General features: G+C 37.7%; 2 protein-coding genes across 9 annotated transcripts in view; both read right to left on the bottom strand.

Annotated features, from left to right (window-relative positions):
* Window positions 1-25842, bottom strand: part of LOC126371090 (uncharacterized) — a 355308-nt gene that overhangs the window by 127071 nt on the left and 202395 nt on the right. The gene's annotated exons all lie outside the window — the stretch shown is intronic.
* LOC126371123 (protein couch potato) overlaps window positions 1-25842 on the bottom strand; it is a 178722-nt gene that overhangs the window by 6279 nt on the left and 146601 nt on the right. The window contains exons 2-6 of the mRNA XM_050016337.1: window positions 3157-3234; window positions 2357-2410; window positions 2202-2264; window positions 1005-1149; window positions 137-264 (exon numbers count right to left, since the gene is read on the bottom strand). Of these exons, the coding sequence (XP_049872294.1) occupies window positions 137-264; window positions 1005-1149; window positions 2202-2264; window positions 2357-2410; window positions 3157-3234 (468 nt within the window). The remainder of the gene's footprint in view (window positions 1-136; window positions 265-1004; window positions 1150-2201; window positions 2265-2356; window positions 2411-3156; window positions 3235-25842) is intronic.

Below are 25842 nucleotides of genomic sequence, written 5' to 3'. Positions count from 1 at the left end.
ACATTGCTGTTTACGTGATGCTTGTCTTCTATATGTACTTATCATCAATATCAATAAAGTAAATAGGTAATAAAGTAATTATGAAACTCACGTGGTGTGGCCTATCGGCGGCAGCTAGTCAGAGGTAGGAGCGGACGGGCGCCATCTGCGGGTGGATGGCGGGATGCACCAGTCCGTGGGACAGCGCTGGCAACTCGCCGCCGTACGCCAGCGGGTGGTGCCACAGCTCCGCGCCGCCGCCCGGGAAGAACGGACTCGCTAGGTCTGCGCAACCACAACACGTCACCACAAGCACCACACCGAGGCTGCATTTACATCAAAGATGTGCGAGCGTGCGTAGCGACAGACGTGTTTCTTAAGAACCAATAGAATTGCCTCATTTACCTATCGGTTGTTAACAAACACATCCCTCTCTACACATCCACACACATCTTTGGTGGAAATTCAGCCAAATACATGGCGTACGTATAAACCGAAGCGTGTCAACCTGCTCTCAACTTGATCGCATTCGTATCTAACGTGACATTAGAATACTATAGAAATTAATTATTTACAGTGTGCTTGACATGTTTTCACGTATTGTCTCGATAGAAAATTAATGTATGTAATTAAATATTATATGTAAATTGTCTCTGTGAACCCAAAACTACATGAAATTTAGACGTAGCCCAGTTTCCCTTCTAGCGAAATCAATAATGGCAGTGTTATCATGAAAACATGTAGAAAGTTTTACAATAGTGGTATAGAACCCGACAGATTAATCGATAATAGCTTCGCGGAGCTAGGCCTTGCGTGGTACGTGTAAGCGGTCACAGATACTTTGCCCAAAAATTGCGTTTGCTCGACTACCCGTCCAACAAACCGGACGACAACCGTGTGGACGCGAGTACTTGAGTGTGGGATCACACAAACACAGTTGATGGTAGTCATTAGTCTGAGATGAGGCGTGTGGGTATGGGCGGTCGAGCGAGCGCCGGGCGGTGTGTGCGTTCGGCGGTACTTACGTCCAGTGAGTGGGTGCATCAATGCGGGGTGTGCAGCTGGCGCGGCTGTGGCAACTGCCGGCTTCGGCTTGCTGACCTTCGTGTTGCTTTTAGCGAACTCCAGCCGAATCGTTTGCGGCATGTCGGGGTCGAACCGGACGCCCTGCTGTGAACAGCCGCGAGCGGTGCGGCGCTCCGATATAATGACGATGGAAGGGTCGTGGCCGCGGGGCCGGGGCCGGTCTCGCGGGGCGGTTGGACGAGGAAACTGCATTTGGTTTCATCTTGATTTTTGAGTTTACCGAATTCACATCCATTTGCAGTATCCCCAAGTATTTTAATTTATTATGGTACCTAATGGGGGATTTCTTTGGAAGACAATAAGATCTTGGTAGACAGGTATTTTTATAAGTAATTGGTAAATGTTTAATAAGTTTTGAAGTCCGCGCCTGCGCCTGCTATGGTGACGGAACACAGTGCACGGGGTGTGACATCAAAACCTGTCAAACAGTGACATGCAGTTGCGTATTTACACCGTTACATCATGTATCTCTCTCCGGTGTCTGACGGTCGCCGCGTCTCGAGCCCGACGTGGTCTATCGATATGTGCATGGGTTTAGCATAACTTACGATGCGGTTACTCGAGTCAGGAAAATGTTATTCCAAGTCTACAATGAGAATATTAACTATAGTGCTCATTGGCTGTGTTGAGGCATGTGATGAGAAGAGGTTTAGTAACACCGTGCGTCTTACAGTATGTTTTAGTATTTACAATAGCGTCAGTTTAACCGAGTATCTCAGTCTCTTTAACAGATATATTGTTGTTGTAGTAACTTGTGGTATCTCGAAGCCATTCAAAGTATACAGTTATTAAGGCGAGTGTGTGAGTGATTTTCATTTTTACTATTATATTACCTACGGTGTCTTTGGAAAGAGTACCGTTGTAAATGCCTAACTGAAACCATTTAGAATTTGCCTCATTTTGAAGTCACTCCTATGTTTACTGTTATAAGAAGCAACTTCATTTAATATGTTATAATTGTAGCGTTGACGTTAATATAATAACTAAATCATAGCGTAGCAGCGTAACCCAAAATATCTTAAGTGCTCATTCGTGTTCAAACTAGCACTTTATATTAAATTTTGGCTTCTGTTACATTGCTATGCTTTTAAGACATGTAATTACCAGTAGCATAAATAACTTGTAACTATACCAACCTGAAGATCTTGCTTAGCTGCTTCTGCGCCGGCTCTTGTGTGGAAAGTGACGAATCCAACCGGCTGAAAGCAAAATAAATAGAATCAGTATTATTACTTCACATCTATAATACGTAATATATTATATTATTTTTTAGATGCGTAGGAAAACTTACCGAAGCTGTTTTCCCATTCTTGCTGGTGACTTTTAGTAGCGAACCCTCGTAACCCTGCACAAAACAAAATTAATATTAATGTTTATTTAGCAAATCGTACGTTTGCGTGTTGCACGTATTAGCATTATTTCCTACGTTTCAAAGTTGAATTGTTATGTAATGTGGGCCGCATTACAAAAATTACTTAAGTTGTCGGTGTCATCATGTCATAGTGAAATTCTATTCAGACGAAACGCCGTTTAACTACCGAAAATGGTACGTCCCTGTACCAGCCTCGGAGGGAAACACGCGATCCACTAAAACTAACCCTCGGCTTTAGCCACCTTTATGTTTGCGGTGCCATCCGTGCCAGCCAAGAATCGAGTGTAATCCCCCTTATCGGTGGACTAAATCGATTCAATCCGAATATTACGAATCGGGGCATGACATTTGATATTTACGACATAGTAATCCGAATCGAGATCTCCTTCGTCGCGTGACGGGAGCGAATTCGGTTTATGTTTTATATTCCCTTGTGGTAAATATTTGAAAGTCTAAGAATCGAATTTGATGCCGGCGTTCTTTAAGGAAATGATTTCTTGAGCGTTTGATCCTGTAAGTTTTCGGCTTATTGTAAATTGTTGGTAGACAATTGTGTTTGTTCTCTAGCATATTTCTTTAGGTCTGGGTATTTGTTATTTGGTGATATAAGTTTTCGTTGAAAAGGGTGTAACAGGCCGCAGTGTCATCATGTCTAATAACATCCTTCAAGTAGATGTTCGTGATATTCCTACACAGGTTGTGTTTTTGTTCCAACTGACCTCATATGCTCGAAAGAGCAGGTAGAGTTCCCGTGGTTTTGCATCCATGGGCAGCCCGCTCACGAACAGCGTCCGCACCTGGAACAACACATGCCACATTTAACAAGATATCCAGAAGAACACACTATATGAGCCTATTACGATATTGTGCAATTTTATTATATTGAAGACAACTAAAAACGGAACGCCTATTTCAAATAGACGCTTCCAGCACCTGAGAAAGTGACATAGTCAACGAAAACTGTAAGAATGTTTATAAACAGCTGAAAACACTAACAAAAAGCATAATAGAAAATATGCGTGATAAATGTCTATAATCGTAATTTTGATTCCGACTTCAGTTGACAGCAAATGGAGGGAAATAAGTTAGAATCACGATCATGAAAACATGAATCATTTAAAAAATATATTGCCAGTAATTTGTTTAGTCAAAGAAACGCAACGTTGCTTGTATCACGAACGAAGTTCTTGATTCTATAGAAAGTTGTTGATTGAAGAATGAATATTATTGAATAGATACTGCTCATCCGTAATTTCATGTTAAAAAGTTTTCGTACCAAACAAAGCGTTCGTTTTTCGCCGACCGACACAAAAGCGGCTCGGAAACATTCAATGCCTCTCTTTGGCGATTCTTTCATCACCTTTGTAAGCGTTTCGGCGCATTAATTTGGCGGGTCCATTTAATGAAATAAAACAGAGGCAGTAATGGCGTACGATTTGGCGCGTGCAGGAAATGGAGATTAATTGCAGGCACCACCACTGTGGTCGCCGGCGCCATCTTGTTCTGCACTTTATTTATGCGTCTGATTTTCACTCTCAGAATATTATATATAAAAAAAGTAATGAAGATGTCGTGCAAACTGTCTCCGCCTTTGAAAATCTAAAATATTTTTCAATATTTATGCAGGGACGTAAAGCGGAGATACATAATTATACGAACTGGGCGCAGTTTATACGATAGATAATCTCAAGTTATAGCGCGGCACTTTGTGGGGTATCCATTGAGTGTGGATGCACCCTAAGGGTAGCTCTCTTATATTTTATCGCGTCCAACCCCCGGTCAGTATCAGGATGTCGGACCTTTATGTCGGCTATTTTCCAGTTGAACGCACGGGAATTCCCGGTTTGGCCGATATGTGATATTTTTACTCGACGTATATTTTAAATGTCGACTAACCTACTGAAAACCTTGTTTGATTTACCCACATGTAACCTTTTAAACGTTCACAAGGTCAAAGTTAGTTAGCACCTACTTAATTTTTTATTTGTTTGGTTTTCGCCTAATCGAATTTTCATAATGACCTTTGATAATATATTATATTGGTATTTTTTCGTGTAAAATATTAGGTAACACAAGAATCACCATAGCACTATACCTGCTTGTCCAGAGCACTATCTATCAACAATAGCATTTTTCAAATATGAACTGTGACCTGAAATATTTTCTATTTTATATACTCTCGCTTCGTATCTGAGGCTGGCATTTTGGTCAGACCCACTACGGACGTCCTTTATGCCTGTTATTTTCCAACCGAATGCTTCCCTTTGGCGTTGGAAAATATTTTACTGTGACAGAGAACAAACATTAGATACGTTGGGGTATAAATCGAAATGTTCAGATGTTTCTATGAATATCATCTTTGTTTTGATGCCAGCGAGCGCGATACAAGCCAAAAGGTCATATGAGGGTAATATAAATTTAATTCTGAGTAAACACATGTTGGTTGCGGGGTTGTTGATAGATAGCATATTTACCCACACCGTACTCCTTCCGGAAAAGGTGGAAGGGTTTAAAAGTTTGGATACTCAAACATGGTAAATTTCGCTTAGTTTTCATGGTAGTTTTGTTTTAACAAAAAGAGAAAAAAACATATTATGACGACGCTGTAACAATACAACTTACAATTGTAACTTCGAAAAATTTAACATACACGAAATGACTTAACACAAAAAGAACAAAAGAAAGATATGATGTTGAAGTTGTGTTTTCACTAAAAACTATTACTTATTTAACTTTCTTTATGACGTACATTTGTACATTACTGCTGGTTGTAAAAGTGAGAGCACTTCAAATTGTACCTTTATGAATTTGAGTTGTAGGCATTAGGTATAACGATTTTGATGAAACATCGTACACAGTATGAACGGCCCGACCGCAACGCATGATGTAGCGTCTAAACCACCCCCACAATGAGTCAACGCAATTCTATGCATAACAAATATGCAATTCAAATCGTGTTAACTTCATGTCATGTTCGCGTAACAATGTAAGTATTTATTATTGTATTTTATTTGCAGAATTATGATTAAAACTGTTTTTGTACAGTCAGGAACAAGATAATGGCGCATCATTATCGAACTCCCTCTTATGGAAGTTGTTCCTACTTCGGAAGGACGTTACACGTGTGGTTGTTATACGTAGTTCTATTTATTCTAAGGACATCTCTTTTACTGACAAGCAATACAAGCAGAATACAAAGCTCATTGCTACGAATAGGCTCAATTCATTCTTACGAATTGTTCAATTGTCGATCATTTCCAACCAGTTTTCACTCTGAAATTGCGCGTAGATTTCCAAAAACTCTGGCGAATGAAATATCTAACACAGGTTATGTCAGATCTCTGTGCACCTCACATATTTCATCGGCCTGGGGCGGTGTCCGGTCAGTTTGAAAATGCCCCTCTATGTCGACCATTTTACACTCGGTTGCCCTCGAATCCCGACGCTCCACTATTGAGTTATGTTTCATACTATCAGAGAAAGGGAAAATTTTCAAGCACGTATCTGTTGTAATCTATTTGAGTGTTATTATCAGTGATTGGAGTGGGTAGCGCTTAAGTAGAGGTTACTTAACTGAGTTCATTGATCTTAAAGTTTTGAATTTTCATTGATGTATTTAATGCCGGGTTTTATAAAATCGTGTTTTATGCCTTACCTACTTGGACAAGATCGGTAATATTTCAGTAAACCGGCATACTGGACTTTGTTGAAAGAATAACTCCTAGGATAATTAATAATGGATTTAAAAATCACTTTCACTTTATCTATCAACACCGATCGCTGGTTATTATTATGCAATTTCCCGTTCTAAGATTTCCATCGAGGCGACTGGCGACCCTTTGATCTTGTATTGAATAAGCTTCTAACTACATTACACTGAGCTTTCATCGATAAAGCGGAATATTCGATTAATACTCGTAAAAGCATAATTGTTCTGGGAGGGCACACGTGTTCGTTGTTACTCTGTTTAGTAATCTGTTGTAATTATACTTAGATATGCTCGGGAAATTGATATTTAATGATACATAATTATGTTACCGAGTGTACATAATCTAGGTAAGTTTAATGTAATCTATACTTATAATAAATCTGTAGAGAGGTCAATTCTGTACATTAAATATTTTTTCAAAATAACTATCAGGGGGTGATAAGTGGTCGATACTGATGCCAAAAATGCAATCAGTAAAATTTTTGTCTGTCTGTCTGTCTGTCTGTATGTTCCTTATAGAAACAAAAACTACTAGACGGATTTTAATGAAACTTGGTACAATTATTCTTCACACTCCTGGACAGGTTATAGTATACCTTTCATCACGCTACAATCAATAGGAGCAGAGTAGTGAAGGGAAATTCTTTTGTATGAAAAATCTAAACCACTCAAGTTAGACGTTTGAAATTTGGCATGCAGATACCTTAGATACCGTAGAGGTGCACTAAGAAAGGAATTTCCGAAATTCCTACGGGAACGGGAAAATCCTTTTGTATGAAAAATCTAAACCACTCAAGTTAGACGTTTGAAATTTGGCACGCAGGTACCTTAGATACCGTAGAGGTACACTAAGAAAGGAATTCCCGAAATTCTCACGGGAACGGGAATGCGGGAAAATCCTTTTGTATGAAAAATCTAAACCACTCAAGTTAGACGTTTGAAATTTGGCATGCAGATACCTTAGGTACCGTAGAGGTGCACTAAGAAAGGAATTCCCGAAATTCTCACGAGAACGGGAATTAGCGGGAAAATCCTTTTGTATGAAAAATCTAAACCACTCAAGTTAGACGTTTGAAATTTGTCATGCAGGTACCTTAGGTACCGTAAAGGTGCATTAAGAAAGGAATTCCCGAAATTCCCACGAGAACGGGAATTAGCGGGAAAATCCTTTTGTATGAAAAACCTAAACCATTCAAGTTAGATGTTTGAAATTTGTCATGCAGGTACCTTAGATACCGTAGAGGTGTACTAAGAAAGGAATTCCCGAAATTCTCACGGGAACGGGAATTAGCGGGAAAATTCTTTTGTATGAAAAATCTAAACCACTCAAGTTAGACGTTTGAAATTTGGCATGCAGGTACCTTAGATACCGTAGAGGTGTACTAAGAAAGGAATTTCAATTCCCACGGGAACGGGAATTAGCGGGAAAATCCTTTTGTATGAAAAATCTAAACCACTCAAGCTAGACGTTTGAAATTTGGCATGCAGGTACCATAGGTACCGTAGAGGTGCACTAATAAAGGAATTCCCAAAATTCTCACGGGAACGGGAATGCGGGAAAATCCTTTTGTATGAAAAATCTAAACCACTCAAGTTAGACGTTTGAAATTTGGCATGCAGATACCTTAGGTACCGTAGAGGTGCACTAAGAAAGGAATTCCCGAAATTCTCACGAGAACGGGAATTAGCGGGAAAATCCTTTTGTATGAAAAATCTAAACCACTCAAGTTAGACGTTTGAAATTTGTCATGCAGGTACCTTAGGTACCGTAAAGGTGCATTAAGAAAGGAATTCCCGAAATTCCCACGAGAACGGGAATTAGCGGGAAAATCCTTTTGTATGAAAAACCTAAACCATTCAAGTTAGATGTTTGAAATTTGTCATGCAGGTACCTTAGATACCGTAGAGGTGTACTAAGAAAGGAATTCCCGAAATTCTCACGGGAACGGGAATTAGCGGGAAAATCCTTTTGTATGAAAAATCTAAACCACTCAAGTTAGACGTTTGAAATTTGGCATGCAGGTACCTTAGATACCGTAGAGGTGTACTAAGAAAGGAATTTCAATTCCCACGGGAACGGGAATTAGCGGGAAAATCCTTTTGTATGAAAAATCTAAACCACTCAAGCTAGACGTTTGAAATTTGGCATGCAGGTACCATAGGTACCGTAGAGGTGCACTAATAAAGGAATTCCCAAAATTCTCACGGGAACGGGAATTAGCGGGAAAATCCTTTTGTATGAAAAATCTAAACCACTCAAGCTAGACGTTTGAAATTTGGCATGCAGGTACCATAGGTACCGTAGAGGTGCACTAAGAAAGGAATTCCCAAATTTCTCACGGGAACGGGAATTAGCGGGAAAATCCTTTTGTATGAAAAATCTAAACCACTCAAGTTAGACGTTTGAAATTTGGCATGCAGGTACTTTAGTAAACTTAAAGCTTAGTTGCAACAGGATATTACAAAATTCCCACGGGAACGGTAGTTAGCGGGAAAAAACATTTGTATGAAAAAATCGAAACCGCGTAAGATAGATGTTTTCAATTCAATTCAATTAAATTATTTATTGCATTCCATGTAGTACAATGGGGTGTTACATAGGCATAGGAACTAAAACATGGACCCTGTAGGGCACAGCAACGTTGAAGGGAAGAGAGGAAGTGTGTATTAAAATGAAAACTCAATGAACAATCAATTAAAAAAAATCAATTCAATCAATTGATTCAATCTAGCATGCATGCATACCTTAGTAAATATAAAGTTTATTTTTGGCTGTATTTTGAAAAATGGGAGTTATTGGGAAAAAAATTGTACTTATGAAAAAATCTAAACTGCATAAGTATGCACTCCCACACACACAAAGATCTCTCTCTTATATAACACGCCACGCGGACGAAGTCGCGGGCAAAAGCTAGTAACTAATATAATTACACTGAACTCGTAATTTCATATTCGTACCTACCTGTAATCATTACTAAATGGGATAAAATAAGGAATATACCTAACTTTTTAGTATTCAGAGTAAGGATAAACAGCTCCACCGCATTCAATACCTTAACTTGTGACGAATAATACCTTTATTTTTATTTCATCGCTAGACCTAGAAAGGAGAGGCGTGACACAGTCTATTTTAAAGCTTATCTCAATTTTACGCCTTCATGGCTGCGAAAGCGAAACGAATATTCGATCTGTCTACGAGTCAGACAGTTGTGGGGTGACATTAATGTGAGAGGCAGAACAAATATGTTCCTCGCCATTGATATAATACGGATGTGGAGAAATTGCTTTGAAAATGGAATACGAACGGCAACTTGAACAAACACGGGCTTGTCGTTGTAACGAATGCTGGCATTCACATCCCGTGCGCGGTCAGGGAGCGAAATCTTTTCCATTATCTCATCGATGTTGCATTCGATTATGTGATCACGCTGTGTGAATATCATGCGTGGACGGTAGGGTAGTCACCCGCTATATAGCTTATCATAATTGTATTTATTTTTCGAACACATTGGCAGATTTGTATTGTAATGACTTGGCGACTCTGCTTACTTCAACAAAGATTTTTAACTTCAATTCATAATAATAAATGTAAGAGAAAGAATCCCGTGCTGCACGAGCAATACAGTTTAATGAACATGATTGTGGCGGTGGTCGGGCTAAACGCTATCCCAATACGGAGTTATACCGTATACATTGATTAATGAATGAACAATCAAAGCGATGAAGCAGATCATTAGCTTTATACTCCGGTGGACAATTGTTTAAGTTTATGTTCATTAGCGCATTATTGGTATTGCATTTCTGATAATAGACATTATAAGTTCACGAACACTTTCCCGCGTTCAGATTCTACCTAATGCGATGTACGTCTTATAGCACCTTACCTTGCATCAAACTTGCTTCTTGTGCCGACATCTATACAAATATGAAGTTTTTGTAACATTCAAAGTACAAGTATATAGAACCCGTGCTATGAAGTGTGCAATATACAGGCAGATGAAAGCTTGCATGTTTCCTAGAACTTTGTTCTCCAGACACGCTAAACTAAATAAAGGTAACATCAGGAAAAACATGACCGTAGTTGGAAAGAAACGGCAATATGAAATCAATCACTCTTAAGAGACATTCTATCTGCCGAGGATAAACAATTTGAAACAACGGTGCTTACCCGTATTTATGCTACATCACTGTCTATTGCGTTGAGGGGATGAACCTATCCATTGGGCGACAAGTAAACATACAGTGTAAAGCCGATGGAATCACGGCGCACAGTGATGCAATAAGATAATAGTTGCTATGACTAATCGGTCAAATGCTGTGTTTTTACAGTTCGATAGCGACACTACAACATTTTAAAGACATCCGGGCTGAACAAACTGTAAAAATGGTACCTTAGTCTCGGAACGACGTAAACGTTCTTCCAATAATGTTTAATAGTCTCATAACTTATAAACCAAACGAATAAACCAAATAATGTAAATAAAGGTAAAAAATAACTGCAGATCTTCGCAAATTGATGCTCTGTCAGTGATCTCTGACTATAATGTCGATGTTTCGGCACTCGGCCAGAAATTAATTTAACTGCGAGAGCTGGTGAGCGTGATAATAGTGATTGGCGTCCACTACGGTGCGAGCCGGGAAGTTGAAACAAAAAGAATTAAATTTCGATTCCCGACCAAACCGTATGCGAGAGCCCGCGCTGCGGTTCGATACATTGACAAGGATTGCCCGATCCAATAAACACAGAATGACGCCAACAAATATGCATTGGCATAAACAAGGAAACTTAATTTTGTATTCGCAATGTAAAATATTTTCTGAAACGAAAATCGTTTTAAAGTAATAATCACAATTTGCGTACCCACATTATAATTTCATTGCGACAACTCGAGCGCCACCTGACGCTGATTAATCCAAGGGCTAAAAATAGTGTTGACATTCAACAGAGGCTGCTATAAAAGAATTAAAAATAAAATACGGATAAAGGTGTGTTCATACGATCGATCGGTAAAGCGTGCACCCGGAGCGAGCGGAGCGGAAACACCCGGGGCGTTGCACAGCGAATTTATCAACGTTCGTGTGTGTACATACCTCCCAGCTAAATACTAATGTACTTACGAGGGTTCTAGGGTTCCATTCGTATTCTACGCGATATACGTTACCAATTAGGAACGTGTAAATTTTTGTTTAACGAGCTTGTAATGGTTCAAATTATTTTATAATATTAAAATTATATCTAGACTAGCATATCTTGCAATTGAAAGAATGGGCTCAATTTCTTAGAAGCGTTCAAAACATAACACGACAAACAGTTTGTACACAACTGGGCATATCAGCGACGGACATGGAAAGCGCAAGAAAACATTTTACGTTGACAAAGATTTAAATAAACACAGCTAATTGTATTGGAAATGAATTCTCATTTAGATACCACACACACACACACACACACACACACACACACACACACACACTCACACTCAAACACTCACACACACACGCACTTTACTGTGCAATGCACACGACACCTACTGATTTTTTATTTATTTATTTATTTATTTATTTTTTATTTATTTATTTACATTTCACGACTTTACAGTGCAGAGGCGCCAATGCGCCGTCAATCAATTGCGCTGATCAATCTCACTCATTGGAATAGTTTTTCGTGTTATCCAATGTTACAATATGTTACCTAGTGTTATACTCGGCACACCCAGTAGTCTATTCCTGTTATGTCCTAGTAATATGTGCTGATCCCAAGATTTATACATCGTAGGGCTGGGTGTGCTGATATATATTCTATCTGCATGCCGTAGTACTTGTCTTTTTTTTTTTTTAAACCTACCACACTGCTTTATTTACATACAATTTATTTGTAATAATGGAAGAGCGGGGCCTCCAAACACAGGCTATGTCGCTTAAATGGAGACCCCAATCCACCAGTAGTTAAGGCTTTATTGTAAAAGAAAATAAACATTTTTCATTTTCATTTTTCAATGAAAATAGCGTTGGAAAATACACACACACAAAGTTAATCGAATTGGATTCGTCGCGTGCCTATTGGCAGTGGACGTTGCGATTTCCACTTCCACAAAAAAAGGACAATAATGAAAAACGCTTCCTCTTTTCAGAATATACCGTTACAAAGGGGAATTGAAATTAAATGTCAGCCGTCTGACACCAATAAAAAATAATAATCAACGATTTATCATTTTCTACCCGTCTGGAAGCGGGGGGCGCCAAGTTTCTGTTTGTTTTACTTTGTTCTACCAACTACCAAAAGGGGAGGATTGTTTGCCGCGAATATTTAACACGACTCTTACCTGTTATAGCAATTTTGTTTTCGGTTCGAATGCGATTCTGCCAGTTATCCTGTTTTCTACTGGCTGCTTGGAAATGTTACTAATTTTGTTTATTATAAACCTTCTGTGTTAGATGTTGACGAACGAATTTATGTTTTCAATTAAGTACATTTTGCAATATTTGTTATTTGAACGTCGCTGTTGGGCGGACTGTGACTGTCAAATGTGTCTTCTGTTATTTGGAACCGTTTATAAACTGTAGCTGTTTTATGTCCACAAACGAAGTCGGCAGAAGTTAATTTATTTAAAAGGTACTTTTACTCATGACCTCGTCGCAATGTCTATTCAACGCTAACTTTATTCAAAGCTAACTTTTTTCAAACGGAAAAATTCCAATAACGCAGATACAATGTTTTTGACTTCGTCCAGTGGCCGTTCGCTGTTCCATTTCTATTTTCCTTCTTGATTGAAACAACGTTCGGTTGAATAGAAAATCGGCGGTTACTCGACCGCCCACTTCACCGTGATCTGTACTCGTTCATTTGTTTTCCACTTTTCCTGTACCACGCTGGCTAAGTAAACTACGGATGGGGGTTCATTTGTATTGGTTACAGCTTTATCCCCTATTTCCTGGTCAGGTAATAAAATCATGATAACTCTCTATTTGTACGACTAACTGGCGACTAATGTGGCTTTGTTTTAATGATTTAAGTATTATTATACATGAGCGTAAATAATGTTGTTTTTATCCCGGCCTATTTAGCAATTCTAATCGGGACTTAAAATTGTATAATATTCAGAATTGCGAATTAATGATAGGAAGCTGAGAGTGATTTTTAATAGGCGTATTTTGGGGCTAGTTAAATTGCGATCGCTAAGGCTGGTATCGGTTTATAATAAAAACGTTGGGGAAGTGTGTTGTGTGTTGGGGAACTTGGGAAGGGCAATTTTTCTTGGCCGTCAATCTGTGAGGCAATAATTCACAAGTTTGTAAGCAGGCTCGCAGCTATCGCCGCGCCCCGGAGCGGCTTGCTTCGCGGAAGCCGCGCACAATATACGCCGAGTCTGAAAGTTTCCCTTTATAAATGGTTTTCTGATGCACTCGCTCAATCAACTCGGTTCGTGAACGTTGTGGAATATATTCTTCTTTTTATCGGCTTATTTTTCACAAAATAGCAACTGATATATAAATAATACATGCGAGTCCATCTCCCAATAGATACGATATAAATATTTTTTATATTATACCTTTGACGACTTACTCTGTTCGAATAGTTAGTATTTTAATTGGAAGCAGTGAGTATTCTAACAGACAATGTCGTACAAAAATAACAGACCTCTATAAAAGGCAACGGATGGTCGAGATTGAGATGTTTCTAATTTTTCGGTTGGACTGCGCAGCGTCGGAGCAGCGAGCGGAGGAACAACGCAAACAGACTGTAAACGAGGAAAAAGTTAAAACTTTCCTCAAGAACAACCCGATGTTCACGCTAATTAAAATCATTGGCTTCACTTTAAAACACTTTCACAAATATTTGACGGCCTTGTTCCAAACTTCGTTATCAGGTAAAGCAAGAAATTCTTCTTATGTTTATTACTGTTTTTACGCGTTCACATTCTTTCAAGTGCTGATGATTTTATTTGCTTGGTATAATAAAGTTATTTTAGGCAAGATTTATAATCAATCTGTAACAAACAACAATATTGGTTGGAATATTATTGTCAAATGGTCCACGATACCACCAGGGGTATCGTCAGGGGTATCGTGGGTCCGAAATGCGTCCTTTCAAATCCCGTTTTAATCAACCTTGTTATTCTTTGGACGTTTTAGTATAACATAATTTAATCGATAACTCATAAAATCAGTTTAATCACGGTAGTTCACGGTATAAAATGTACCCTCCATAAACGGAGATTATTTGCAAGAAATATGTCTTTTACGTAAAATTAGGCACAATTCAAGGAAACGATGTCTAAAATATAAAGGCAAGGACACAAAAGGAGTCGTAATATAAAAGGGACCATGGATATTACGGTATTACGTTTCGTAGGTCGGCTAGTGTACCTATGTGTCATTTTAAAATATTCTTCGAGTAGATAGTATATTATGGTAGTAGACCGGTTAAGGGTATATTTTTTTTTCACTATATCATAAACATTATTAGAAAATGTTCATTTGTATCCTTTCTGTTGTGCAAGTAATACGAATTAAACTTAGGCAGGTAAGTAGCTAATTGAAAATAGGTACGGTTTTACTTATTTAAGGTACCTACTATTTTTATGATCCAAAAGAAGCATTTTTTAAATGAAGGTATGAAATAAACAGAAAGAAAGAAGAAATCGTGCAATGCATTTCACATGTAAGACAACTTCCACAATAACAAAAATATAATATTAAGCGTTGTGGAATAGTGACTCCACAGTAGATTAATAAATAACATTTGTACATGACAAGCCAGGGAGGTAACAGGTTTCGGGTCACACTCGATTAATGCGGCCGATACCAAGCCGGATAGTTCAATTCGCAACTTTGATTAAAACACAACAATGTTTCAAATGAAATCAGACTCAGCCGCCGTACAATTAAAATCACGAGAGAAAACAAGAAAAGAGTTGAGAGGGCAATATCGTCGACCACCTGCTCGGGGAGATAGGGATCATAATGTTAATTTAATTAAAGGACTAATCTAAATTGCAGACGACCCGACACTCCGGCGGCCATTAAAAGGATATTTCGACGCCAGCAACTGGGGAAAGTTGCCGACTATAAATATCTTTGAGAACAAGTCAACGATTCTACGCGGCCCATGGACTGACTACGAAAATTGAACAAGTTTAAATCTTTTGGGTGTATTCTCCGTTTTTTGATTAAAGAGTTACAGAGGGTAAGTAATGTTTAAAGCTGGTATTTTGATTTAAACTTGGAAGCTACACTTTATGGATTTAAATTAATATTATCTTGTTTCAGTCAGGTTTCTCAAGTAAGATACTCGTTTAAAAATGATTATTTTCCGTACTTACCTAATTACAAACTCTGGAATCCTATTTGGTTGGCAACTATCTCACTTGTTCCGCTTATTGGCATAAATACTATTGACTTATAAAAAAATAAAGAAAGATGTTTAATTAACCTAGTAGTAACATTACAAACAAAATTGAACTTTCTGCCGCGACGAATTAATAAGGAATTCAGTTGAGATGCATTTATCTTAATTGCATTGGTTTAACTTTTACTTAAAGAGGTTCTCCCAGTGTTCGAGAAGGCAGAAAAAGTTTCACATTGATAAAGCTGACGTCACTTTCCGTGCAGACAAAACTTAGTGAAAACAATTAATTATTATTCTGGATAGGTACGTAAGGTATTAGTAAGATACGTAAGGTATTTGATTATTGGTAGATAGCTCAGATTAATGCCGGTAATAAATATAAAAACGGAATGCGGAGAGGAACAATTAATGCTCATAATTACCCATCTCCGTATAATTCCCGCCACGAGTTTTTGCAATGAAGATTATCAATGTTATGAATGAATGCAATGGTATTTTTAAATTATCAAACGTACGTAATAAACATGTTTTCTTTCGTGTAAAAGAAGGCAAGAGAATATTATATTTCATCTAGAAACTTTTATAATTTTGATTTTCAATAAGACTAAAACATGAATGAGACTGATTTTAGCTTATGTTGATATTAAAGCGATAATAATTATAATTCAAATTATGGATGGTACTATTTTGCTTAAATAATAAAAATAAAAAAGTACCTACGTCTTTGTATACATGACATGGGACAAAAAGAAACACTAAGAGTGGCCACAGGTTCCATCTTCAAAATTATATGTAATTATAATTCGTTGATCCAATAGAAAGCACATGTGAAACGTGGGTACTTAGGTCATCTTGTGATGGATGTACGAGTACCTACCTCTAAATAGGTTGTTATGTTGAAAATTCTGTAGTATAAAATTTAAATATTATATTTTATAAAAATATATTTTTACAATAAATATAAATATATTTTTACAGTGGAGGCACCCCTTGAGTGCTGTGAATCGGTCGGTGACGACATGGGCCCGCCCAAGTTGTGTTCGATGGATAATTAATTGTGGCTGTTCATCCAATAACAATAGGGCCAATATCAAGACGATCATTATAGGCCGTATTAAGGCTCGAGCGAGAGTAAAGTATTTACCTATTGTATTAGGTTAATAGGTGCTGCACGACAGATGATAGTTATCAAAATCTAAGTTAAGTACCTTATATTATTTCCCAATAATACGCTTATTGAAATAAAGACTGTGCGTTCTTCTATTTTAGTCTCGAAACAAAAAGAAGAATAAAACAAAATTTAAGGTATTACATCAATGATTTAAGATATCTCGCCTTTTAATAACACCTTTAAACATTTAAGTATACGCTTTTATCCCCAATAGAAACAGCTTGAGCGTTGTAATATTATTTTAATTGAAACCAAAAGAGGGTCTCGTTAGCAATTAAAATTTTCCATTTTATTAAATTAACGGCAGAGCAAAGCGCGTCAAGTGTTTCATTCACTTCTTTACAGTTAAGGAATTTCACAGGTGTGATAATGACTTTACAATTTTCTTCCCGTAGACTTTTTTCAGGCTCAACTTAGCGCAGACGACCTTTCTAATTACTTCTTAATAGCTTTTATCAAGTTCAGAACTATAAGAAATATCTTGAGCAGTGGAAAATTTAAAACTTTGGTAAGTTTTTGCGTTCATTTCTAAAATGAAATAATAAAAAATAAAATAAAACTCTATCTTTAGCAAAGATACACTCGTACAGAAGTTGTACACAAATTGAAGGGTTCAACTTCGACATTCAAATGTGTATAAATAGGTATATGTATGAGTTTCCTAAACTATTGCTTTTATCTTTTATAATTATTTGCTTTTGAACTCTTCAAAGCGCGATGAGATCTCTGAGCCCTTCAATGAACGCAATAACTGCTGTCACTTTCTTTTCACATGTCAGTGACTTGCTCATTCATCTACGTACAGATTCCAGAAATCTTCGAGGCGGTTTTCGAGATATGTTATCAACGTGAAGAACGCTCAGAAGGCGCTGCGTCGAGGAACTATCGGCGATAAACATGTACGCTACAAGGGTCCCGGTTCGCCTCATCTTATTTGAATTTCAAATTCAGGTGCAGGTGAGGACACGATTGGGCCCAACTTCCTGTACGGTTTAGATTTACCCAAATTGAATTTAACACCGCCGCTTCCAGATGCTGTAGTTGGCGAAGTGGCTTATGAAATAGATCCAGTTACTATGTTTGTGAAGCCTTTGAACGCGGAAACATTCCGCGTTCGATGGATATTCTTTTTTTTTTCCTATGAAGGGGAACAAATCTTTCGAATATTTTCCTTTTAGGAGCAACATTTAGTATAATACATTTAATCTCAATCCGTAAATAGAAATGGTGACTTACTTAAATAGTATTGGAATTAAGACAAAGTTGTAAACGAACTAAACCAAGTAGCGGAAAATATGTTCTATATATAATTAAGGTTCGAATTAAAATTTAGCGCTGCTGATGGAAAGCAAATCAAATATTAATAAGAAGATGGCGACACGAGTAGGAGCTCCGTCTGGAGCCCCGGAAGCAAGTAAGTTATTTGAAGCAACAACTCTTAATGCAATTGTAAATCTTAACAGGATAAATAAACTTCTCAAATACCTAGTTGTAGATGTTGCAAATGAAGAGCTTCTGAAGTTGCATATTTTTGTTTGTACCTCTATAATAATTACTAATGAGAACCTTTATTATGTGGGAAATAAATCTATAGAAAATGTACATTAATATGAAATTAACTTCACGTGTAAATTCGTAAGTAATTTTTATCTTCAGCAGGCAGCGGCAGGAATGTCTAAAATGGCAAACGAAAACTGTTATAACCAAATATAAGTACTTACCAAATAAATATTATTTTCGTCATTTAAAAAAGTGTTGCGAACAACAAACGTGTAACGTATTCATTAATTTTCCATTTACTACACTGAAACTACTTAGGATCTTAATCCGAGATTACCCAAATGTTAAAGAAGGTGGGAATTAAGCCGACAGAGGAAGACCCTAATCTAAATTGCAAATGTATCTATCTACCTTGTGTGTGTCGCCTAATTGTAACGCGTGAAATGTCCTTTTACAAGTTTTAATTAATAATTAAGCTATTTAAGTACTACATCGGTTTTATAACGAAGTTATTAATAAAACGGTATTATTTAAAGATGTTTGGCTTAAATCGAGTGGTAATGTAAAATAGTATTGACTCGCGTCCTTACGAAGACTCGAGATTATAAATTGACGGGAAATAAACAGAAATACCCATAAATAACGTTCCCATAAGGACGATTAAATTCTCAGAGAGACGGGAGAGGAAATTTCTCCGCTAGACGTCTACATCGAGGGCAATTTTTCACAACTGTGTATGGCTAGAGCCGCGGTTGCTGTAGCACGCGTGTTGCGGTGCAAGCACGGTGGGATTAGCGAAATACACCCTTACGTTTTAAAACCATTCCAAATTCAACCAAAAATCCCAACTTAAAACAATTTTTTTTTAAACAATATGGTTACTTTTATTTACAACGAAAATTCCGTTATCCACCGAGTGGAACAGAAAATATTTTAAATTCGCTCTACAATATGCATTACATTAAGTTTTAAAGCAGATAAGACTTGTGAGAAGTAGAAACGAATTTCGTGCCGCACATGCAAATTGCTTTGGTAGAGCAAACGAGTATGATAATTTAAATAATTCATATATGAACCTTGAAAACCTTTTTTGCGATCAATGTCGATTAGATAATACTATGAATACACTTGGATTACTCGCTTTACAATCATGTCTTGCGCCGCTGACTGATAGAGGTATCTCGGCAAACGCTTTCTCCAGACCACCTGATTGATGGCTCTAATCTCCACAACTAAAGAATTCGTACGAAGATAGATAACCGGCCAGTTCTATACACCGGGTCTAGCACCCCGCTAATATTCGTACCGTTAAATACTGCTTCGTGTTATTGTTTCGCATGACGAATGATGTAAATCACGTAGATTAGTCACAAATGGTACGCGTAGAACAGTAATGCAATCGTTAGTATGTCTTATGTGAATTAGTTAACGTAGTAGCTTATTGTATTGATTTTGGTTGTTCTCAAAGTTGAAGTACACAATAAGCTGCCGTGTACAGAGGACTTATAGTTATGAGCCAATTATAGTTTGATGGTCACTCGGCCGATCCTCGACATCTCAATGAGTTTCAGCAACGACAGAATATTTGTACAATACAACATACTTTTAAGGGCGAATTCAATCAGTCCAAACAAGCAGAAAATCGAACCCAAAATCATCCAATCGTGGTAAATCTCGAATTCCGAGTACGCAGCTAAGGAGCCGGCCGTCCCGACCAAGTCCCTGATTTAAATTGCAGATGCCCCCGGGAACGAGCGCCGACTCCCGCGATATGCTAATCATAGTCAAGCTAAGGATTATCCCTGTTTACACTCAACAAACTCACTTAATTTCGCACCGACCGATGTCTGCCATATTTGTTATCCGGAGACTCGTCGCGGGCAGTCGACAATCAGAGAAACACAATTTGATAACGAGATTGCGCGCTGCCCCTCTGCTTGCGTGCATATTTCGGGTTTTGCAAATGGGTACCAATTTTGTCCCTTGCGGGAAACTATTTCGGTTTCTATTCGGGATATTACACGAAGATGTATTAGTCATTTAACTAGTTGACAGGAACTTTGATTTATATAGTAATTATATTTACTTTAAATACAAACTATTAGGTAAGTAGATTGTTTCACGACTGTCGCAATTGTTTTACAAATCCAGGAAAGTGCTACCTTTCAGCTAAGCCACATTTGTATATGTGGCAACAACATTGGTATTGGTGCAAACTCATCTTCATTTGCATCAACATGTACACACGTATCAGTTCCGTACATTATAGCCACAACTTTGAATAGCAGAATCTGTAACGTCAGCTCAAATCCTTTCAGTAGTTTCCCTCTAAGTCAGTCTGAGACTAGTTTGAAATTGCAACACATTTAACTTTACAACGTCTAACCCTGATTTCAGTAAATTCTGTTTCTACGTATTATATTAAGTCTCCCCTTTTCATCCTCAAAGTCCTTTTAAGTACTCCTGTTACTTAAATGTTATTACAATTATGATTAAATAATCCACGTCAGTCCAAATTTCCGATTAATTTTGTGAAAACTTCGACTCCTCTAATAATGTCTTCCTGGCCAAGTTCCTCTTTTGCTTGAAACTAACTTTAATGTTTAACTTTCTCTTCTTAAATAATCTTAAGCGTTGAAATGTTGATGTTCTCATTTCGACGTTCAATCGATTAATTTTATTCAAGTGTTGTTTACCTAAACTTCTGATTGCCAAATTTATCAATTTACAAACGGAAAGGAGGTTATGCGTAGACTGTAACTATTGTGTTTTTAGTTGTTTGCATTGATATTTTAAGCCTAATGAGACACAGATAGCGCAGATCGTGTCATGAAGATATGTAAACTTATTGTCTTGTTTGTTTGTCGACAGAAAGAAAGCAATAACATATAAACGTGAACATGCTGCATATATATAGGCAAATATTATTCCTGTAACCGGTTAGCATTTAACGTGTCGGGTAAATATCTAGAGCAAGCAATAAGTATGGCAGAGGAGTCGTAAAGTCGACCAGAGGTGGCACTAATACGAATTTATGTCGATGGACCCACGCCGGAGCCGATATCGATCCCGGTACACCCTATAAATGTTTCAATTTTGAAAACCCACCGTCTTATATGTAACTATGATATACTTTTTTCACAATTTCCACTGTAAAATGACAAGCCTTTACATTTTTTCTTCGTAATTGAGACTATTGGATACGTCGTAGACGTTGCAATTTGTAATTGGGTTACACTAGTTGCCCGTTACAAGTAAACTCGGAGGGTTGTATCATTTGTCTGTGTGATTTGTAGATATCATAGCATCCTTGAAATAAAATGTATTTGCTAGTGATTATTATCAGTGTGAGGAGGTGGGAAATGTCAGGAGTCAACCAACTGTCAGCATCGACAAACAGGGACGCGTAAGCGCGGCGTTTAACTTTATATATCGAGTTTGGAGAGGAAATCTTGGAAATTTACATGAGAAAGGCTCGTGGAAAGAGGGCCGCGTTCCAGGGGACTCGAGATTCGTCTCCTAACAAGGGACGAGAATGTTTGAGGTATCTGAAGCAGGCATGCGGAATACGACTGGAATATTTGATTGAAATCACGAACGCGTTTAATATTGATTTTTTACTTGATTACGTCTCGGGAGTATGAACACTTCCAAACGATTTTTTATTTATTTTACGGCTTATACTACCTCTATATTACTTTAATAATAAAAGTAGTAAGTGATATATATGTTGTCATTAATCTTACAAGTCATTCAATTTCACCTTGTACTTTTAGTTAGCACTTGGCCACTACAACAACATGTTCCATAACGTATCACCAGAAACTAGTCTTTGTTACGGCAATCACAACTTTTTCTATTATCAGAGTTTGTTAGCAAACAAGATTAAACGTATCCCCCTCAGCTGACATTAAAAGATAAATATGGTAGCGTGGGCCCACGTAGGGCGCCAAAGTTCGCGATATGCGGCGTGCCACACGAGTAGTAATTAACACCACCCCCGCGCCCGCGCCGCACCCCGGGCCCACATGTTACCCCCTCCCCGCGGCGCTCAGTGGGGCACACCGATTGAATTAAACTTCGGCACGGTTGTTGTGGTTCCGATCCGAGGTTGGTTTTGTCGCCGCGTTTTGCGCAGCTGCGATTAAACTGGCAATACTTGTCCGGCATTTATTAGTTTTGCTGTAAAGTTTTTGTGCAATATTGAGTCAGTGTAACTAAAGACTTGTGCATTGTGTTTGGATTGTTGCAATTATTGCCTACGCTAGAATATATTCAGAGGAAAATCATCGATAGAACGCATGTTAAAGGGCCTTGTGCCGAGTCAACAAATTGAAAGGAAACGCATCCACATTTACACAACACATTTACATTATTTACGCATTCTTTTTTGTTGCATTTTTGACATTTATTTTATTATCGTTTGGTAGGTACTTAGAAGATTAATTAAGGAAATCACTTAAATGAATTGGAACTTGTATCCACTTTGCATCGGTTTGAATAGATACTTGCGGCGGTCATGTATAAATTTACAGTACCAAGTGAGGCTTCGCGGTCTCGTGGTCTCACTGAGATTCCCGCGTCACATTTAATTAATTGAACACATTAAGTTGACAAAGTGGCTACCTGCGAGTTAGTAAAGCTTTCTCAGCGCCATTAACAGCCGAGACATGAGTTTGCCTCCGTATATGTGCGGGTTATGCAAATACTCCTATCTGCTTCTGTCGACGGTTTTAGAATGGAATTCGAAATATGGCCAACTGTAGGTACAATCTTCAACAGGGACAACGCAATATATTAAAAGCACATACAACGTTTACCTACCAGCGTGGGTACTTATTAAGTTCATAGGTTCCACTGGGAATACAAAATGAAACAAGTAGCCACTGTTAGTATTTGTTACTGAAAGATAGAAATTATGAATTTGTAAAAGGCACGTCGCTAATTTTACATGCGAGAGCAAAATTCACGGAAGTGCGGAGTACTGTACCGGTATGAATGCAAAGAAAAAAACATAAAAATTAAAAATCTTTCAGCATTTAAAAAGCTATGTGATAGTCTGAACAAACTTCGCTAACGACGCGAGAACAAAAACAAGTGAAACGGAATTAAAAAGACTTGGATTTTTTAAGCGTGTGCTGTACGGAGTATGAGCTCAATGTCAACAGTTAGAAAGTTTTTCTCTGTATGCACCAGTCGGCGAGTCGTCGAGCCGTCGAGGCTCCGAAACAAGGAGTGTGGAGCACTGGGCTAGAGCAGGCAGGCTCGGAGTGTGGGGCGGGCCTGCCACCTAGAGCACAATTAGCGCGCGAGACTCGACACGGCTTGAGTTTTAACAACACACTCGGCATCATTCACACGAGATGGGCTCACTCGGTGCTACCTTGCGGGACTCTCCTGTAGACATGTTAAAGGAATGCCAACGTAATTTGAGATCCGTATTTCGAGCACGAACTACTTCCCTAATGATACACTTACTTAGTTTCCCGCGAAATAAGTTCGTGGCTAATATATGGAGATCTGATCATGTGCGCAAATGGACTCTTCGGAGAAAAACGTCCGCATCAAACGTCCATGCAACGCATCCGAAAGTTTCTGCGAAATCGCAATATTCAACTAAGTAACTAATTCGAATAAAAAAAATACTTATATTTTTCTTTGCCTTTCATAGCATGCGTCGTTTAATAAAGCTCTTTCTTCAGAAATAGGGAAATGAAAGCAGTTTTTACATTTTAGAAAAGCGTGAAAAGTAAAATGTGGAGTTTTCGTGTGTATTCCCCAGTAATGTTGCAAGCTGGAAACTAGAAAGTGGAATCTGAGTGCATTGCTGCAAGAAATTAATTTGTTTATGGATGTGTGAATGATGAAACTTAATAGATTGGTGTCGTTAATATCTATTACATTAATGAGGGAGCATTTATGAGCGATTAAAACTTAGTGGAAGCAAAGTAAGGCAGTTTAGAAGATAATGAGGAATACATAGCGCCGTAGAAGCAGTAAATCTGGCTGGCAATTAACACTAGTTTCACCAACACGCTTAGCTGCGAGATATATTTTATTGTTATGTTCTACGTTAAGATTGACGATAGCAGTACCTACTCAGAATGTGGGGGTATAAATGTGGTTTATTTCTCTACGTATTATAATGAGGATAAAAACTGCCTATTTCTCCCATCAGGTGTCGCTACTGTTGAGTGTTCTTAAATTTGGTCAGTTCCCCATACGTTTTGAGTAAACAAATATATATTGTTTTCGTTATATTTTTACACTATAACCCGCTGTGCAGCGATTAACTGCAAATTCAGTGTTATATTTATTCCCTAAAAACTGCCTTTTTCCAACTGACGGTTTGTCTTTTTCATAACTCATTCTTCAGACGGGATACACTCCACGTTGCTCAATATTTTATAGCAACTTATCTTTAGAAAATTGTCAAAATTTAAGAACACTCTACAAAGCTGCCGTCTACATCTGAGCGTCTAGTTTTTATCCTCATTTAATTTATAACACATATCAGTGAAGTGCTTAGTATTTTTAATCGCACCTTTTATCCTAACACATAATTTTATTTTTGGATATTGATTATTTTTTTTATAAAAGTAGAGTATTTCTTATAGACTATGGAATTATGTGTGCTGCTGGCTGATTAACAATAAAATGGAAAGTCGCCCGACTATAACGAACATTTTTGCGCGAACTCTAGGTGGTTAAATATTAAAACGCAAATATTAATAATAATTTATTTTAACCAACAACATACCATGGCATCACACCTGTATCCCCGAAGGACCAGGTAGAGGCGTATAGTGTAAAGATGCATGAAATTTTAAAGGCAAAATTCAAATAAAATATTCGAAGTGCCACTTAACAACTTCCATTAGCCATATTGATGTTTGTAACATTAGCAGTTTGTGGGTCTATTAGTTCTACAGTAATATTCTATGATCGTAAAGAAATATACATGCAAAGTGCATTTAGTAGATGGTCGATATGTCTTTTAATTCATCGTAAGGTTATTGTCCAAAATAATACACAACAACACAGAAACGGAGATAAAACTACTCTGCAACGTCATAAACAGAGACAAAAATATTGTTGGTCATAAAGAAAAGTTTGTATACATATTAGTCTGGTGGCATGAGCACGAACCGTGAGTAAGTGACAAAAACATGTCAAGTGCCATTACACTAATAGTGCACGAACTAGGACAGGATGTAGCTCTGACTGAAAGAAACCCCCAACAACACATACAGCTAAACGTGCTCCATATACTACAGACAAAAACACGGAAGGAACATAGATAAAAAGCCATACGATTGTTCACTGTTTAGAAAACAAATTAAATCTAACGTTACATTTCTTATTATTGAGTTTGGTTATATACATAATAGATAGAGAGTAAAAATTACTCGTTATTGCGAATGAAAATTGAAAAAATACTAAATAAAGATATAAATTGTCATTTTAATGAATAAACAAAGTATAATGGATTGGGGGTGAGCAAACGTACAGATAAATACAGATATAAAGGTGACACGGTAGAAAAGGGTAGAGGGTGTACAAAATAGATAGCTTTATTCATTCATTACTCGATAATAGAATAGGGTGGAAGACTACAAATCTTGTAAAAACGTAAATATGCACATTGTAACTAACACAGATAACAGGTCTCTACC

Source organism: Pectinophora gossypiella, chromosome 12 (assembly GCF_024362695.1).
Source record: "Pectinophora gossypiella chromosome 12, ilPecGoss1.1, whole genome shotgun sequence".
Classification (NCBI taxonomy): domain Eukaryota; kingdom Metazoa; phylum Arthropoda; class Insecta; order Lepidoptera; family Gelechiidae; genus Pectinophora; species Pectinophora gossypiella.
This window is presented reverse-complemented; position numbering and strand designations above follow the sequence as displayed.